This window comes from Myxine glutinosa, chromosome 1 (genome assembly GCF_964187855.1).
Source record: "Myxine glutinosa chromosome 1, kmMyxGlut1.1, whole genome shotgun sequence".
In the NCBI taxonomy this organism is placed as follows: Eukaryota; Metazoa; Chordata; class Myxini; order Myxiniformes; family Myxinidae; genus Myxine; species Myxine glutinosa.
The window spans coordinates 35,222,596-35,240,469 of NC_136261.1; the positions used below are offsets into that span (position 1 = coordinate 35,222,596).

At 45.8% G+C, this 17,874-nt stretch overlaps 1 protein-coding gene across 4 annotated transcripts in view; it reads left to right on the forward strand.

The window, feature by feature from the left end:
* Positions 1 to 17,142, forward strand: part of LOC137417749 (interferon-induced protein 44-like) — a 195,503-nt gene extending 178,361 nt beyond the window's left edge. For all 4 annotated transcript variants that reach the window (XM_078770709.1, XM_078770714.1, XM_078770711.1 and 1 more), the window contains one exon: positions 14,173 to 17,142. In XM_078770709.1, the coding sequence (XP_078626835.1) occupies positions 14,173 to 14,358 (186 nt within the window). In that variant the 3' untranslated portion in view covers positions 14,359 to 17,142. The remainder of the gene's footprint in view (positions 1 to 14,172) is intronic.
* The last annotated feature ends 732 nt before the right edge of the window (positions 17,143 to 17,874 follow it).

A 17,874-nucleotide genomic window follows, 5' to 3' on the forward strand; every position in this document is an offset into this window, starting at 1 on the left:
TCTGGCACCCAGCTCTGCTCGCCAAACTCTCCTCCTATGGTATCCATGGAAATCTCCATGCATGGCTTGCGGACTTCCTCTCTGGTCGTAGTCAACGTGTGGCCCTGAATGGATTTCTCTCAACTCCCCTTCCTGTTCAGGCTGGAGTTCCCCAAGGCAGTGTTCTGGGTCCTGTGCTTTTTCTGGTCTTTATCAATGATCTCTCCGACTCTCTGGAAAATCCTCTCTATCTCTTTGCTGATGACTCCACTCTCTGCTGCTCCATTCCTCTGCCCTCAGATCGGCAGTCTGCAGCCTCCTCACTCTCTGAAGACTTGGACAAAATCACAGACTGGTCAAACAAGTGGAACATGTCTTTCAATCCTGACAAATCTCACACTCTTACTTTGTCTCTCCGAAAAGCCCGACTGGACAACCCTCCCATCTACTTTCTCAACAATCCTCTCCAAGAAGTTCTGTCGCTCAAGCTTTTGGGTCTCACTATCTGCCATTATCTTTCTTGGGAAAACCACATTTCCAAGCTGGCCTCCAAAGCCAGTTGCCGACTGGACATCCTCCGTCGTGCGAAGTCCTTCCTCGGCACACCTGAGCTCCTCACCACATACAAGGCTTTCATCCGCAGCTCAATGGAATACTGTTCTCCCCTATGGGCTGGTGCTCCTGCCTCACACCTGGCTCGGCTTCACGCTGTTGAATCCAAAGCTTTCAAAATCATTGGAATCTCCCACGATGAAGCTATCTCTGAGGGACTTTCACTCACTCACCGCAGGCAGGTAGGTGGTCGTTCTGTCTTCTACCGACTCCTCTCCGGCCTTGCTCCCCCAGCTCTCTCTGTGCTCTGTCCCCCAAATATTCCTACAGGTCGCACAAGATCTGCCAGCAACCCTCTGATGGTTAAACTGCCAAAATCTCGGCTCTCTGCTCACCTTCACTCTTTCATTCCTCTTTTCTCCCGCCTCTGGAACAAACTCCCACACTCCCTTCAATCCCACTCCTCCCTCCAGGTCTTTAAAACAGCTGTTCACCACTATCTCTTATCTTCCACCATCCAAAACCTTGATCTTTTCTACCCCCACTAATTCACCCCAGATCCACCTTGTTTGAAATTCCAACTTCTTTCTTGGAAGTCCTGGCAGTGTCCATATGTTTATACCTCTCCCACCCCCCCCCCCCCCTTCACATGCCTCCCCCCCAAAGCCCTCTCCCTCCCACAGATCTCTCGATGTCTCCATGTGTCTCGGTCCCTGCTCTCAAATGTTGTGTTTGTGTCCTTCCCCCTCTCTCCCCATCTTGTCTACCGCTCCCGATGTTATTTGTTTTATGTGTCTGTTTGTCTTTCTGTGTGATTAATGTTCGCTCTTTCACGAGCCTCGATCTTGTATACAAAAAAAAATAAAAAAAATAAATCTTTCATTGTTTTTAATTATACAATTAATCAATTGGTGTGCACCTCTCCCTGCCAATGCAGCCTCTATGAGCTGCACTGCGTTATTGCCGGGCGCAGGAGGCGCACCGGCAATGCAGCGCTGTAGGATATTTAATTATTTGGCATGGGAGCGGTGTACTTTGAAATTATCTGTCCTTGTTTGTATTCTTGTTGTCTTGGTTGTCCAGGCAATATCTCAGCCATCCTTTGAGCTAAGAAGCTGAAATTTCGGCACAATCGTGAGCAAGTACTTTGGCAAAAAAAAGTATTTTTTGTTTTTTGATTAATCAATTAATTGATGAGTTATTTAATTATTAGCGATTAAGTAAGTACTTATACATTTCCTTTTTCTTCTGGGCAATATCTCTGGCATCTTTTGAGTTCGGAAACTTATATTTGGACCTGCCGTTGACCAAGTGATTTGGCTGCATAGGCTATTTTTGATTTATTCATTAATCAATTGATCTATTAATTATTTAATTATTCGATGAATGACCATTAATTTTTTTAAGTTACAGATTCTGATGAAATGGTGGCGCTTTATGTGTTGTATGAGTGAATTGATTAATTATTGAAAAAATTTATGGTTATTATTTATTTATTTTCATTATTAATTATTTATTTATTTTCTTTATCATCTGTGAAATGTCTCAGGCACCTTTTGACTGAGGAAGCTGATATTTGGACATTACAATGAGCAAGTGATTTGGCTGGAAAGGGTATTTTTGATTTATTGATTAATTAATTAATCGATTAATTATTTAATTATTCGATGAATGACTTAATTAATTACTTTTTTAAGTTACAGATTCGGATGAAATGGTGGTGGTTTATGTATTCCATTAGCCAATAGATTAACTATTTAATTTTTTTATGAATATTATTTATGTATTTTAATTATTAATCATTTATTTATTTTCTTTCTTATCTGGACAATATCTCAGGCACCTTTTGAGCGAGGAAGCTAATATTTGGACATCGCAGTGACCAGGTGATGTGGCTATAAAGGATATTTTTGATTTATCGATGAATCATTTAATCGATAAATTATTTATTGATTAATCAATTCGTTATTTAATTTTTTATTGATGATTTATTTAAATCAATTTATGAAAGATACATCTTCCGATGAAGCACTCGTTGTTTGGTTATGCTATTAGCCAATTGATTAAGAATATATTTTGTGTTAATCTTTTATTGATTTCAATTATGTAATTAATCAATCAAATATTGTATACCTCTCCCTCCCAATGCACTCTCTTTGAGCCGCGCTGCAGGATATTTAATTATTTGGCATGGGGGTGGTGTACTTGAATGTATCTGTACTTGTTGTACACCGCACCTTTCCTATGCTATCTCCAGGCGCTGCATATCATCATTGCCGGGCACCGAAGGGGGCTCGGCAGTGACGCACGCTGAAAGGGAGTACTCAGTTTTCACTCTGGTTGTTTGTTTTCTTGCTTTCTTGTTTTCTTGTTTGTTTGTTTGTCCAGGCGATATCTCAGCCATCCTTTGATCTGGGAAGCTGATATTTCGGCACAATAGTGAGCAAGTCCTTTGTAAAAACTGTATTTTTTTGTTTTTTTATAAATCAATTAATTGATGAGTTATTTAAATATTAGCGATTAATTAAGTGGCATTGTAGGTTATTATTATTAATTATTAATTAATTAATTAAGAGGTTATTAAGTGGTACATACATTATTAATTAAGTGGAATATACATTTCCTTTCTCTTCTGCCCATTATCTCAGGCACCTTTTGAGCTATGAAGCTGATATTTGGACATTCCAATGACCACGTAATTTGGCTGCAAAGGCTATTTTTGATTCATTGATTAATCGATTCATTATTTAATTATTTGAATAATGACTAATCTGTTTTTTTTGTTACAGATTCGGATGAAATGGTGGTGGTTTATGTATTCTATTAGCGAATTGATTAATTATTTAATTTTTATATGATTATTATTTATTTATTTTCATTGTTAATTATTTCTTTATTTTCTTTCTCATCGAGGCAATATCTCAGGCACCTTTTGAGCTCGGAAGCTGATATTTTGACATGACAATGAACATGTGATTTTTTGTATACATAGTCTAGGCTCATGGAAGAGGTAGTATTCGTACACTGAACGGATCAGGAAAAAACAGGGCCAAAGGAAAAGTTGAGAGAGGGGGAAACACAAACAACAGAGTTGAAGGCCAAAATAGACGACAAAGAATCCGGAGGAATGAGGGACAGGAGAGGATGCATGGGGTGGACAAGGTGGATACAGAATGAAACTCTCAGGAGGAAAAACTGGAAATTTGGAAGGAGGAAGGATTGGGGTTAACGAGTGTAGAAAGGACCATCATGGTTTTGGATTGGGGACGATCTGATATCATGGTGAACAACTGCCCTGAAGACCTGGAGGAAAGAATGAGATTGAAGAGAATGTGGAAGTTGGTTCACAGGCGGGGAAAAAAGGAAAGATTGAGTGGAGGTGAGCAGTGATCCTGGATTAAGGTAGTTTCAAAAGAATGGGGTTGATGGTGGACTGTGTGAGCTCTGAGCTATATTTGAGGCAGGCAATCCAGACCACATGGGAGAGTAGTATTACATCACGCTGCGGATGAAAGCCTTGTTGGTGGTTAGAAGCTTAGATGTGCCAAGGAAAGACTTTAAATGACGGAGGCTGCCCAGTTGGGGCATCTGGCTTTGGAGGCCAACATTGAGATGTGGCTTGCCCAAGAGAGATCATGGCTGGCAGTGAGACCCAATAGTTTGAGTGACTGACCCTATTTGAGAGGGTTGTTGAGAAAGCAGATGGGAGGTTTCACAGGATGGTCCTTTCAGAGAGAGAGAGAGAGAGTTTGTGAGATTTCTCAGGATTGAAAGACATATTCCAAGTGTTTGACCAGAATGTGATTTTTGTCAAGGTCTGAGGAGAGGGAAGAGGCTGCTTCCTGGCTGTCAGAAGGATTAGGGATGTCACGACAGAGAGTGGAGTCATCAGCACAGAGATAAAGATGATTTTCCAGAAAGGCAGAGAGATCATCGATGAAGATTAGGATTAAGATGGGGCTGAGAACACTGATTTGGAGCACTTCATCCTTAACAGGGAGAGGAGAAGAAAGGGTTCCGTTGAGAGCCCTACGTTAGCTGTAAGAGTGGAGGAAGTCAGTAATCCAAGAGTGGAGTTGGTATTGAATTCCAAAGGCAGATAGTTTGGAGAGCAAGGAGGGATGTCGGACTGTATCGAAAGCTTCATATGTTGAGAGCGCCCTGATCTCATGTCTGATATTGAGGGCATCCATCCATTGTTGGGGGAGAAAAGAAGCAGCATGTCCAATGTAGAGTCACCAGGTCTGAATTCAAATTAATGATCTGAGATGAGGTTGTTGGAGAAAATGAATGATTTAATGTCAACTGAAATTATGGATTCCATGACTTTGCTGATGATTTGAAGTAAGCTAATTTGTCTGTAGTTGAGGGGATCCGTTTTTACACCTTTTTATGTAAATGAAGTTTGGTTGTAAAGGGTATTTTTGTACACCGCACCTTTCCTTCGCCATCTCCAGGCGCTGCATAACGTCATTGCCGGGCACTGAAGTGGGCTCGGCAGTCACGCACGCTGAAAGGGAGTACTCAGTTTTCACTCTGGTTGTTGCACACCGCTTCTTTCCTCTGCCATCCCCAGGCGCTGTGTAACGTCATTGCCGGTCACCGCAGGGGCCGCGGCAATGACGCACGCTGAAAGGGAGTACTCAGTTTTCACTCTGGTTGTTTTCTTATTTCCTTTCTTGTTTTCTTGTTTTCTTGTTTGTTTGTTTGTCCGGGCGATATCTCAGCCATCCTTTGAGCTAGGAAGCTGAAATTTCGGCACAATAGTGAGCAAGTTCTTTCTCAAAAAGAACATTTTTTTTTTGTGTACAAGATCGAGGCTCGTGAAAGAGCTAACATTAATCACACAAAAGGTCAAACCGACACATAACACACACAAAATAAGCGGAACGGTAGACAAGATGGGGAGAGAGGGGGAAGGACACAAACACAACATTTGAGAGCAGGGACATCGGGAGGACTTGGGGGGAGGTGGGAGATGTATAAAACATATGAACACTGCAAGGACTCTGGGGTGAATTAGCGGGGGTAGAAAGGATCAAGGTTTTGGATGGGGGAAGATAAGAGATGGTGGTGAACAGCAGTTTTAAAGACCTGGAGGGAGGAGTGGGATTGAAGGGAGTTTGTTGCAGAGGCGGGAGAAAAGGGGAATGAAAGAGTGAAGGTGAGCAGAGAGCCTAGATTTTGGTAGTTTAACCATACGAGGGTTGCAGGCAGATCTTGTGCGTCCTGAAGGAATATTGGGTGGACAGAGCACAGAGAGAGCTGGGGGAGCAAGGCCGGAGAGGAGTCGGTAGAAGACAGAAAGACCACCAACCTGCCTGCGGTGAGTGAGTGAAAGGCCCTCGGAGTTAACTTCATCGCAGGAGATTCCAATGATTTTGAAATCTTTGGCCTCAACAGCGTGAAGCCTAGCTAGGTGTGAGGCAGGAGCACCAGCCCAGAGGCGGGAACAGTATCCATTGAGCTGCGGATGAAAGCCTTGTTTGTGGTGATGAGCTCAGGTGTGCCAAGGAAGGACTTCGCACGACGGAGGATGCCCAGTCGCGCACGACGGAGGCGACTGGCTTTGGAGGCCAGCTTGGAAATGTGGTTTTCCCAAGAAATATCATGGCAGATAGTGAGACCCAGAAGCTTGAGCGACAGAACTTCTTGGAGAGGATTGTTGAGAAAGTAGATGGGAGGGTTTTCCAGCCGGTCCTTTCGGAGAGACATTGTAAGAGTGTGAGATTTGTCAGGATTGAAAGACATGTTCCACTTGTTTGACCAGTCTGTGATTTTGTCCAGGTCTGCAGAGAGTGAGGAGGCTGCAGTCTGCCGATCTGAGGGTTGAGGAATGGAGCGGCAGATCGTGGAGTCATCAGCAAAGAGATAGAGAGGATTTTCCAGAGAGTCGGAGAGATCATTGATGAAGACCAGAAATAGCACAGGGCCCAGAACACTACCTTGGGTAACTCCAGCCAGAACAGGAAGGGGAGATGAGAGAAATCCATTCAGGGCCACACGTTGCCTACGACCAGAGAGGAAGTCCGCAAGCCATGAGTGGAGATTTCCATGGATACCATAGGAGGAGAGTTTGGTGAGCAGAGCTGGGTGCCAGACCGTATCGAAGGCACGTTATATGTCAAGTGAGACAGCTCTGATTTCCTGTTTGGAATTGAGGACCTCCATCCATTGTTGAGACAGCAGAAGCAACATGTCCAGAGTAGAATGACCTGGTCTGAATCCAAATTGATGATCAGAGATCAAGCCATTGGAGAAGAGGAAGGATTTGATATCCGAAGCAATGATGGATTCCATGACTTTGCTGATAAATGGAAGCAGGCTGATTGGTCTGTAGTTGCAAGGATCTGTTTTTGCACCTTTATATGTGAATCGATAATGTTTGCTGATTTCCAAGTTGCTGGCAGATGACCTTGAGCAAAAGAGAGGGTGAAAAGAACAGAGAGAGGGTGAGATAGAGCGGCAGAGCAGGATTTTAGGACCCATGGGCTGATGCCACCTGGTCCAGTTGCAGAATCAGAGTCGAGGTTTGATAAAAACGTCTCCACCTTGTCAGGAGAGAATGACACAGAGTCCAGGAGCAGTTGGGTTCGACTGGGAAAGGTGGGACAGAGAGAGATGGGTTTGGGCAAACACAGAGTTGAGGCATTCGGCTTTGTCACGTGCGGTGTCAACTGTGTAGCCATTTGAGGTAAGGGAGGGGATGGAGGGGGAACAAACATCAGAAACGGATTTGACCAGACGCCACCAGGATTTGGAGGAAGGAGACAGGTTTGAGAGTTCAATCTTGAGTGTGGAGAGATAGTGCTTCTTGGCACTCCTGAGGGTAGACCCACACTTTTTCCGAGCTTGGTGGAAGGAACTGAGATTGCCTTCAGATGGATTAGCCTTCCAAGAGGCAAAGGCAAGTTGTTTCAGTGCAACTGCCTCACCACAAGATTCAGTGAACCATGGATGGGAGGAAGGGTAAGACAACTGAAGACGAGATGGGATAAATCTGTGCATGAGAGAGAGAGCATTTTGCTTTGGAAGAATTCCCAGGAAGAATTGATGTTAGAGGCAGTAGATATGGGAGACAAGTCCAGATGATTGAGGGCTGCTTGCAGACCGTGCCAGTTGGCCTGAGTGAAATGCCAGACTTGTCGACGCTGAGGAGGCTCTCTGAGAATGGCCAGAGAGATGTCCACTTTAACAAGCACATGATCAGAAGAACCGATTGGAGCAGAAGAAGAGCAGCAGACATTTGCAGGGAAACGAGTCACAACCAAGTCCAGAAGAGAAGATACTCCATTGACAGATCCGGGTCGGGAAATTGACAGATTGTGTCAGTCCCAATGAGTCTTTACAAGTCCTTTGCTGAGGTGCCATGGCTTGTGAGAGATGAGCCCACACCCAGCCAGCTGGCATGATGACAGTTGAAGTCGCCACATATGAGGAAGAGAGAGTTTGGATGAGTTGATAGAAGTTGGTCCATGTTGTCCGACAGTGAAATGTAAATGGAGTCATCACTGTTTGGAGGATTGTACAGAACACATATGAACAAAAGGTGGGAGTGGAGAGGAAGCCGTAGCCAGAGGTACTCCTGGGGGTGAGGTGGAGAGAGGGCAGTGCAAGGAGAGTGAGGAAGAGAGTTTTTGATAAAGATAGCCACCCCACCACCAGGACGAGGCTCAGGTCTATCGTACCGGAGGAGTGAGTAATCAGGAAGGGATATTAAGGAATCAGAGACATCTTGAAGGAGGAAAGTTTCTGTTAAGCAGATGAAGTCTGGATTGTCAGAAGCAACCTGAATGGAGAGATCAATCAGGTTTGAGCGAAGATCCTGGATGTTTGAGGTCCATACCGTTAATGAGGAGAGAGGGGGAGCATCGGGTGCAGTACAGGGGAGGGGTGGGGTAGGGTCAGATGAAGGGTGAGAGGGGGAGGTAGGGAGAGCAGTTGATAGTGTGTCAGAGATTACAGAAGAGTTCCACGAAAGGGAAGGATGAGGAGGACGAAAGGTTTGATGGTGATGGGATGAGGCACAGTAAGGGGTTGTTTGAGGGGGGGCGGGCAGAGGAAAGTAGAAGGTTGGGGGAGGTGGAGGTATGAGATAGAAGGGAGACAAAGTGCGGAGGAGGCGGCTTTGAGGAGTAGAAGAGAGGAGGGAGAATTGGAGAGGATTGGTATGGGGGGAGATTTGAACGGGAGGGGTTGGGGGAGAGTTTTGAAGGGGAGGGGTGAGGGGGGAGTTTAGGAGGGGTGGGGCAAGTGGGGAGTTTACAAGTGGAGGGGCAAGGGGGGAGTTTAGGAGTGTAAGGGCAAGGGGGTGATTTGAAGGGGAGGGGCAAGAGGGGAGTTTAGAAAGTGCATGATTAATGAAAGACGAACATTTATAACAATTTGGGTTTATTGTGATTTTCAAGTTAGCAATCCGATTAAGAACGATGGAGGAGGGATGGAATGAATGAGAATTTAAAACATGTAGTGAGGGCTTTGTATAAGAGATTGAATTTTTTTTTTTTGAAGTGGAGTGAGTTGGATTGGAAATCGAAAAAAACCTTTTAAATAGGAAGAAAAACAGCATGTTGTAATATACCACTGAATAAAACACTGCAGGGGAAAGTTTAAACATATTTAAATCATATTTAAACAGAACCGTGAAGAACAATCTTTTATTCACAAAATACCAATGGGGAGAGGGCCGAGAGGGACAACCACGAGTCACGTGAACAGGGCAAAAGGTGTAAGGCAAGGAGATAATGGGAGCGGGGCGAGACAGCACACCTGGGCAGAATCACACGATGAGACAAAAGCACACGTGGAGAAAGGGAAATAAATGTTTTGATTTTTGGTTTGTTTGTTTGTTTTTTCAGGGGGTGGGGATTTAAAACGTTAGACAAAGAGTATTATGTTTGGGGTAGGAGGTAAAAATCTAAGACCAAGTAAAACACGAAGTAGGGAACTTAAGTTAACATCCACCGATGGGGGTAGCCTCAGGGTACAAGGCCGTACACGCGGAGCAAACAGAACACCATTTATTAATTACGAGTTACAGGAAATTCAAACCAAAACTAACTATAAACAAACAATAACGCATAGACGATAAAATAACGAGTTGAAAGTTGACAAACACACGAATGGAAAAATAACTTCACTTTGGATGCCCGGAGAGAACCAAATCTCAAGGTCGGAAGCTTCAACAAGTCGGCCGCGCGGTACGAAATACTCGACTATTTTATACAGGTACGAAAGATTAACATTGAGAATCTTCTGAAGGACACACTATAGGTACACACACGTAAGATAAATACAGTTTCGACAAAAATACAATTGTGAACAATTACTTAACTTCGAGCGTGCGTGAAGATCGTGGAACAGCTTCGAAAAACGATTGCTAGCTTGTATTGCCAGCTCAGGTGACAGTTGAAGGGGGATTTTGAGAATATGGTGGAGGGGAGGGTGGGGGGCGGGGGGTGAGTTGTGGGGTTGTCGTGGTTAGTGTTAGGCTAGGTGTGAGGGTTGAAGGGGGATTTTGAGGGTCGGGTCGGGGGGGGGGGGGGGGGAGATGTGGGGTTGCCGTGGGTATTGCTAGCTCGGGTGATGGTTGAAGGGGGATTTTGAGGAGATGGTGGAGGGGAGGGTGGGTGGGAGATATTATATATATATATATTTGAATACAACATCGAGGCACGTGTGAGAGCTAACATCAATCACAAAAAACAACAAAGAACGGACAAACAAAACATACGGAATTTGAAGGAGGTGGATTTGGGGTGAATTAATGGGGATAGTAGAGATCAAGATTTTGGATGGGGGAAGATAAGAGATGCAGGTGAATAGCTGTTTTAAAGACCTGGAGTAAGGAGTGGGATTGAAGAGAGTGAGGGAGTTTGTTACAGAGGTGGGAGAAAAGAAGAATGAAGGAGTGAAGTTGAGCAGAGAGTCTTGATTTTGGCAATTTCACCAGAAGAGCGTCACTGGCAGATCTTGTGTGACCTGCAGGAATATTTGGGGGACAGAGCACAGATAGAGCTGGGGGAGCTAGGCCGGATAGCAGTCGGTAGAAGACAGAAAGACCACCTACCTGCCTGCTGTGAGTGAGTGAAAGGCCCTCGGAGTTAGCTTCATCGTGGGAGATTCCAATGATTCTGAAAGCTTTGGTTTCAACAGCGTGAAGACGAGCTAGGTGTGAGGCAGGATCACCAGCCCAGAGGGTAGAACAGTATTCCATTGAGCTGGGGATGAAAGCTTTGTATGTGGTGAGGAGCTCAGGTGTGTCAAGGAAGGACCTCGCATGACGGAGGATGCCCAGTCAGTGACTGGCTTTGGAGGCCAACTTGGAAATGTGGTTTTCCCAGGAAAGATCATGGCAGATAGTGAGACCCAAAAGATTGAGTGACAGAACTTCTTGGAGAGGATTGTTCAGAAAGTAGATTGGAGGGTTGTCCTTTGGGTCTTTTCGGAGAGACATTGTAAGAGTGTGAGATTTGTCAGGATTGAAAGACATGTTCCACTTGTTTGACCAATCTGTGATTTTGTCCAGGTCTACAGAGAGTGAGGAGGCTGCAGACTGCCGATCTGAGATATGAGGAATGGAGCGGCAGAGTGTGGAGTCATCAGCAAAGAGATAGAGAGGATTTTCAAGAGAGTCAGAGAGATCATTGATGAAGACCAGAAAAAGCAGAGGGCCCAGAACACTGCCTTGAGGAACTCCAGCCTGAACAGGAAGGGGAGATGAGCGAAACACATTCAGGGCCACACGTTGACTACAACCAGAGAGGAAGCCCGCAAGCCATGCGTGGAGATTTCCATGGATCCCATAGGAGGAGAGTTTGGTGAGCCGAGTGTGGTGCCAGACTGTATCGAAGGCATTTGATATGTCAAGGGAGACAGCTCGAATTTCCTGTTTGGCATTGAGGACCTCCATCCATTGTTGAGACACCAGAAGCAGCATTTCCAGAGTAGAGTGACCTGGTCTGAAACCAAATTGATGATCAAAGATCAAGCCATTGGAGCAGAGGAAAGATTTGATATCGGAAGCAATGTTGGATTCCTTGACTTTGCTGATAATTGGGAGAAGGCTGATTGGTCTGTAGTTGCAAGGATCTGTTTTTGCACATTTTTTGTGTAAAGTGGTAATGTTGGCTGATTTCCAAGCTGATGGCAGATGACCTTGGACAAAAGAGAGGGTGAAGACACCCGAGAGAGGGTGAGATAGAGCGGCAGAGCAGGATTTTAGGACCCGTGGGCTGATGCCATCTGGTCCAGGTGCAGAATTATCGGCGAGGATTGACAGAAACTTCTCTACCTTGTCAGGAGAGAAGGACACAGAGCCCAGGAGAAACTGGGTATGACTGGGTACGGTGGGTACAGAGAGGGACGGGTTTGGGTCACAAGTTTTTGAGGCAAACGCAGAGTTGAGGCATTCAGCTTTTTCACGTGCTGAGTCAGCTGTGTGGCCGTTTGAGGTAAGGGAGGGGAATCAAGGGGAACAAACACCAGAATCAGATTTGACCAGATGCCACCACGATTGGGAGGAGGGAGACAGGTTTGAGAGTTCAGTCTTGAGAGTTGAGAGATGTTGTTTCCTGGCTCTGCTGAGGGTAGACACACACTTGTACCAATCTTTGTGAAAGGAACTCAGATTTCCTTCAGTTGGATTTGCCTTCCATGAGGTGAAGGCAAGTTGCTTCATAGCAACTGCCTCACCACAAGCTTCAGTGTACCATGGACGGGAGGAACGGTGTGACAACTGAAGATGAGGTGGGATAAATCTGTGCATGAGAGAGAGCAGTTTACTTTGTAAGAATTACAAGGAAGAGTTCATGTCAGAGGTAGTATAGATGGGAGACCAGTCCAGATGATTGATGGCTGCTTGAAGACCGTGCCGGTCGGCCTGAGTGAAATGCCAGACTCCTTGGCGCTGAGGAGGCTCTCTGAGAATGGCCAGAGATATATCCACTTTAACAAGGTAATGATTAGAAGATCCGATTGGAGCAGAAGAAGAGCAGCAGGCATTGGTGTGGAAGTTAGTCAAAACCAAGTCTGGAAGGGAAGATACTCCATTGACTGAGATCAGGGTTGGGAAATTGACAGATTGTGTCAGTCCCAGTGAGTCGCAGAAGTCCTTTACTGAGGTGCCATGGCTGGTGTGAGAGGAACCCACACCCAGCCAGCTGGTATGATGGCAGTTGAAGTCGCCACATATGAGAAAGAGAGAGTTGGGATAAGTGGTTAGGGTTTGGTCCATATTGTCAGACAGCGAAATGTAAATGGAGTCATCATTGTTTGGAGGACGGTACAGAACACATGAACAAAAGGTGGGAGCGGACAGGAAGCCATAGCCAGAGGTACTCCTGGGGGTGGGGTGGAGAGAGGGAAGTGCAAGGAGAGTGAGGAAGAGAGTTTTTTTGATAAATATAGCAAACCCACCACCAGGTCGAGGCTCAGGTCTATCATACCAGAGGAGGAAGTAACCAGGAAGAGATATTGAAGAATCAGAGACATCTTGAAGGAGGAAAGTTTATGTTAAGCAGATTACATCTGGTTTGTCAGAGGCAACCTGTATGGAGAGATCAGTCAGGTTTGAGCAAAAGCCCCGGATATTTGAGGTCCATACCGCTAAGGAAGAGGGAGGGGGAGCATCGAGTACATTACAGGGGAGGTGAGGGGTAGGGTAAGATGAGGATTGAGAGGGGGAGGTAGGGAGAGCTGTTTATAGTGTGTCGGAGATTGCAGAAGAGTTAGGAGAATAGGAAGGATGAGGAGGACAAAAGGTTTGATGGTGATGGGAAGATGCACAGTGAGGTGTTGTTTGAGGGGGGGGGGGGGGGGGCAGAGGAAAGTAGAAGGTTGGGGGAGGTGGAGGAATGAGATAGAAGGGAGACGAAGTGGGGAGGATGCAGCTTTGAGAAGGAGGTGGGAGGGGGGAGAGTTTGGAGGGGAAGGGCAAGGGGGGAGATTTGGAGCGGAGGGGCAAGGGGGAGTTTAGAAAGTGGCTGATTAATGAAAGACGAACATTTATAACAATTTGGGTTTATTGTGATTTTCAATTAGCGATCCGATTAAGAACGAAACGTTTGTTTGTTTGTTTGTTGATAACTCCCTCTTTCCTTCCCCTCCCACTTTCCCTTCCCCCTTTCCTCACCCCTCCCCCTTTCCTTCCTCCTCCTTCCCTTCCCCTCCCTGCCCCTTCCCTCCCTCTCCTCCCTCTCTTCCCTCCACCTTCCCTCTCTCTCCCCCCCCTTCCTCCTCCCCTTCCTTTCCCCCTCACTCCTCCCCTCCTCACCTCCTATCCTCCGCCCCTCTCCTTCCCTCCTCTCCCCCCCCCCCCCCTCATTCATATTCCCATCAGGAAGCGACTCATTGTTACCCAGCAACACCGCGTACTTTTTCTCGTGTGTTATAAACGGGGGTGCAATTTAGGGAAGTCTTAGTATTATTGTAATTATTGTCTTTAAAAAAACAGTGTGTAATTGTATCACTGATAATTAATTCACCACGATTTCATTGCTTGACATATGTTTGCAACTTTCGTCTGAACATGGTATAAAACTGACAATTGTTGTTCAACTGATTAATTGGTGATACAATCCAAACAAAACACTGGATATACAGTACAACGATTTCTCAACAATATTATTTTTTGTTCCATAGTTTCGCTTCTGGAATACGAAACCAATTGATGGCAAGGGTATACCCGTGCAACTTTGTGATACCATGGGGTTGGAAGATTCTGACAAGAGTGGGATTCTTGAAGAAGACCTAATCAGCACCATCATGGGACACGTTAAAATGGATTACGAGGTATTTTTGCATGTCATGTTTTGTTTTACTTTTTGAAGTGTTAAGTCCATCGTCAAGGTTGTGACCAATCTGCTGAACGTGGCCCTGAACGCGGCATCGCTCAGTCGCAACCGGTTCGACCCATGAGAATGGCGGAATTGAGTGTGATTGTGGAAGGAGGATGCCGGGACGACGATCGTGGCCAAGACAAAGGGCAGCCGAGCGGGTGGAGCTCACTCAGCGCTCGGAGTGAGTTCGCCGGTGGGATACGAATGAAGTGCTTTGGGAGCTGGGGCAGGACGCACTCGGTCTCATGATGATGTGCAGATGCTCACGGTCACGGATCCTGAGCCAGCAGATCTTGCTGCTCTGCCTCGCCAAGTCCATTTGCGCCGCCCACTTGGAAGGCCTGAGTGCAGGTGCAACAACCTCGCTCTGCGCTCCGTACTCACTCTGGGCGTTCGTAGGGACTGCTCGACGTTTATGGACACGATGCAGACGATCTCGTTGCTGTTTCCGGCCCTTTGTGTGCCCTGTCTGAACAAGCCTTGAGCCGTGGGGACTCCGAGCTTGGATGCATCTCACGAGTAGATTAAAAAAGTATATTTTAGTTTTAAAAAAGATGAAATGCAGTACCACATAAATGTACAGTACCTTCAGAAAGTATTCACACTGTTGAGGAGGTCGTTGCAAGTATACCTCATGCCAAGGTGTTCTCAGTGCTTGATGCAAAGTCAGTATTCCTACAAATCAAACTGGACAATAAATCATCTTATCTGACTTGTTTCAATACACCGATTGGTTGGTATAGATGACTTCGTCTTTCCTTTGGATTGAAATGTGCACCTGAAATTTTCAGAAGATTATGGACCAGATGATTGAAGGCATTGATGGAGCATTCACAATCATGGATGACATTCTTGTAGCTGGTCCAGACGTGGAGTTCCATCATCGAATCCTGAAAAATTTCATCGAGAGAGCAACAAATTACAATCTGAAGTTTAATCTGCAGAAGTGCAAAATCCACAAGTCACGGGTACAGTATGTCGGTCATGTACTGTCTGCTGATGGATTATCTCCTGATCCGGCCAAAGTAGAGGCAGTTCACAGTATGCCAATTGCGACCTTTAAGGAAGCTGTGAGACGTTTCTTCGGATTTATCACGTATCTGTCGAAGTTCATCTCACGTTTGAGTGGCGAGTTAGTTCCACTCCGAGAGCTGCTGAAATCGGATGTTGAATGTCAATGGCAACCACCTCAAGCGAGAGCATTTGAGAAAATGGAGAAACTTTGTGTGGTGTTGTGCACAGAAGGTACGCTCGAGGGGGGGGGGGGGCAAAAGGAGGAGGAGTTCCGGCTAGTGGACAGATCATGGAGAGGATTGGAACGGGACGGGCGTTCGATGTTGGATTGAATAAAACAGTTGGACCTTACTGAATTCTTCATTCTTGGATAACTTTACGACACAACAAACTGGCGACGAGAATGGGATTGAACTTGAATCCACCGACACCCTTTCTGCAAAACCCGGGTGTGCCTTCGACGCATTTTACGGCCTGGACTCGTGTCTTTGAAAACTACGTGCTGGTGATACAGGAGACTACACCTGCTGATGCGAGAAAGCGCGAACTTTTGATACATTGCTTGGGCACCGAAGGTCAGAGACTCTTCTATACATTAACAGTAGCTGATAATAGCTATGAGACTGCACTTGCGGCCTTGAGGAATTTTTTTGTCACAAGAGTTCATGTCGTGGCAGAACGATATAAATTTCGGCAACGTGGTCAGGAAAATGGCGAGTCTACGTCACAATACATTGATTGCTTCATTAAGGGAGATGTTCGTCACCTGTGAGTTTGGAGAGCTGGCAGATGAAATGATCCGGGACCAGCTGGTCAAGAAAACGAATTCACCTCGCATTGGAGAGCGGTTACTGCGAGAAACGGAACTGACATTACAGAAAGCTATAACCATCGCTAGACAGACTGAGTCGGCAATGGCAGAGGCCAAGATCATAGGCCAAGGGACTGTTAGTGCCATACAGGCCATACATCCTGCGCAGACACTGGATTCGCAGAGCAGCAAAAGACCCTTTAAACTCGCTGGGAGAGGTATTTCAGATCAGCGATCCCAACCGGCTCAAGGGAAGACGTGTTATAGATGCGGTTCTTTAAACCACACAGCTAATTACTGTGGATGCCCAGCAAAGGGGGCACAGTGCAACTGCTGCAAAAAGGGAGGACATTTTGCTAAAGTATGCCAGAGCTCAAAAGAGGTTCACGAAGTGACTGTACCTGACGTGAATGTGTTGGGTGTAGACAATAGGACTCGAGATGCTGATAAGATAATGTGCACTGTCCATTTTACTGCTGCTGGGGGAGAGGCCATCGACATTGAACTAATGTTAGATACAGGCTCGGCAGTATCGATACTTCCTGAATCTGTCTCCAGGCAATGTTTCAATAATGTGTCACTGACTGAGCCAAAACTACACCTGGTTCGCTTCTTCAGAAAGCCGATTCCTGTGCGTGGTTGCCTGCATGCCAATGTGACTTTCGAGAATCACTGTGCACCTGATGAATTCTCCATAGTGCGGAACGGCACTGCCATTCTGGGCAGAGACCTGGTTGCTGCACTCGACATGCAATTGCTGAATGTTAGCATCACTTCTACCACCCAAAACAGGGCAAATCGAACTCCAGTCGCAAATGTCACAGGTGACAGCAAGGTGGACATCCTGGGCTGTGCAAAGGGGTCTATTCATCTCGTTAAAATACGACCCAATGTGACTCCAGTCCAAAAATAAATGTTAGCTCTTTCACGAGCCTCGATTCAGTATACAAAAGAAAAGAAAAAAAAAAAAAAAAAAGCTGCGCCGCTTGCCTTTTTCTGTGAGAGATGCTGTTTCTTAGGAGTTGAAAAAGCTCGTTAAATTGGATGTAATTGAGCCAATTGAATCTTCAGAGTGGGGTTCACCAATTGTAGTGACAATGAAGAAAAACGGAGGGATTCGTCTGTGTGTGGATTTAAGAGAACCAAATAAAGCGGTGGTGATTGACGCATATCCTCTTCCACATGTGGAGGAGATGTTTTCCCAGCTGCGAGGCAGCACACTTTTCTCCACACTGGATCTGCAAAGTGCGTACCACCAGGTTGTATTGCATGAGCACAGCAGGGACCTCACTGCCTTCATTACGCATGAGGGAATGTTTCGCTTCAAACAAATCCCTTACGGGCTCGCTTCAGCACCCAGTTGTTTCCAGAGGATGATGTCTGCCATTTTAAAAAACTAGCCCGGAGCTCAGTGTTACCTCGACGTTTTAATCGTTTGTGGAGGGACTCCCGAAGCACATGATAAAAACCTCAGAGAGGAACTTCAACATATCGATGCAGCTGGGCTGAAACTAAACCTGCTCATGTTGTTGCAGTGTCACAAGCACCCCCACCAAAAGGCTTGCAGAGTTTGTGCTCTTTTCTCGGACTCACGTCATGGTATGCAAAATTCATCCCTAACTTTGCAACAGTCGTGGAACCTCGGGGAGAATTACTACAGGGACCATCCACCTTCTCCTG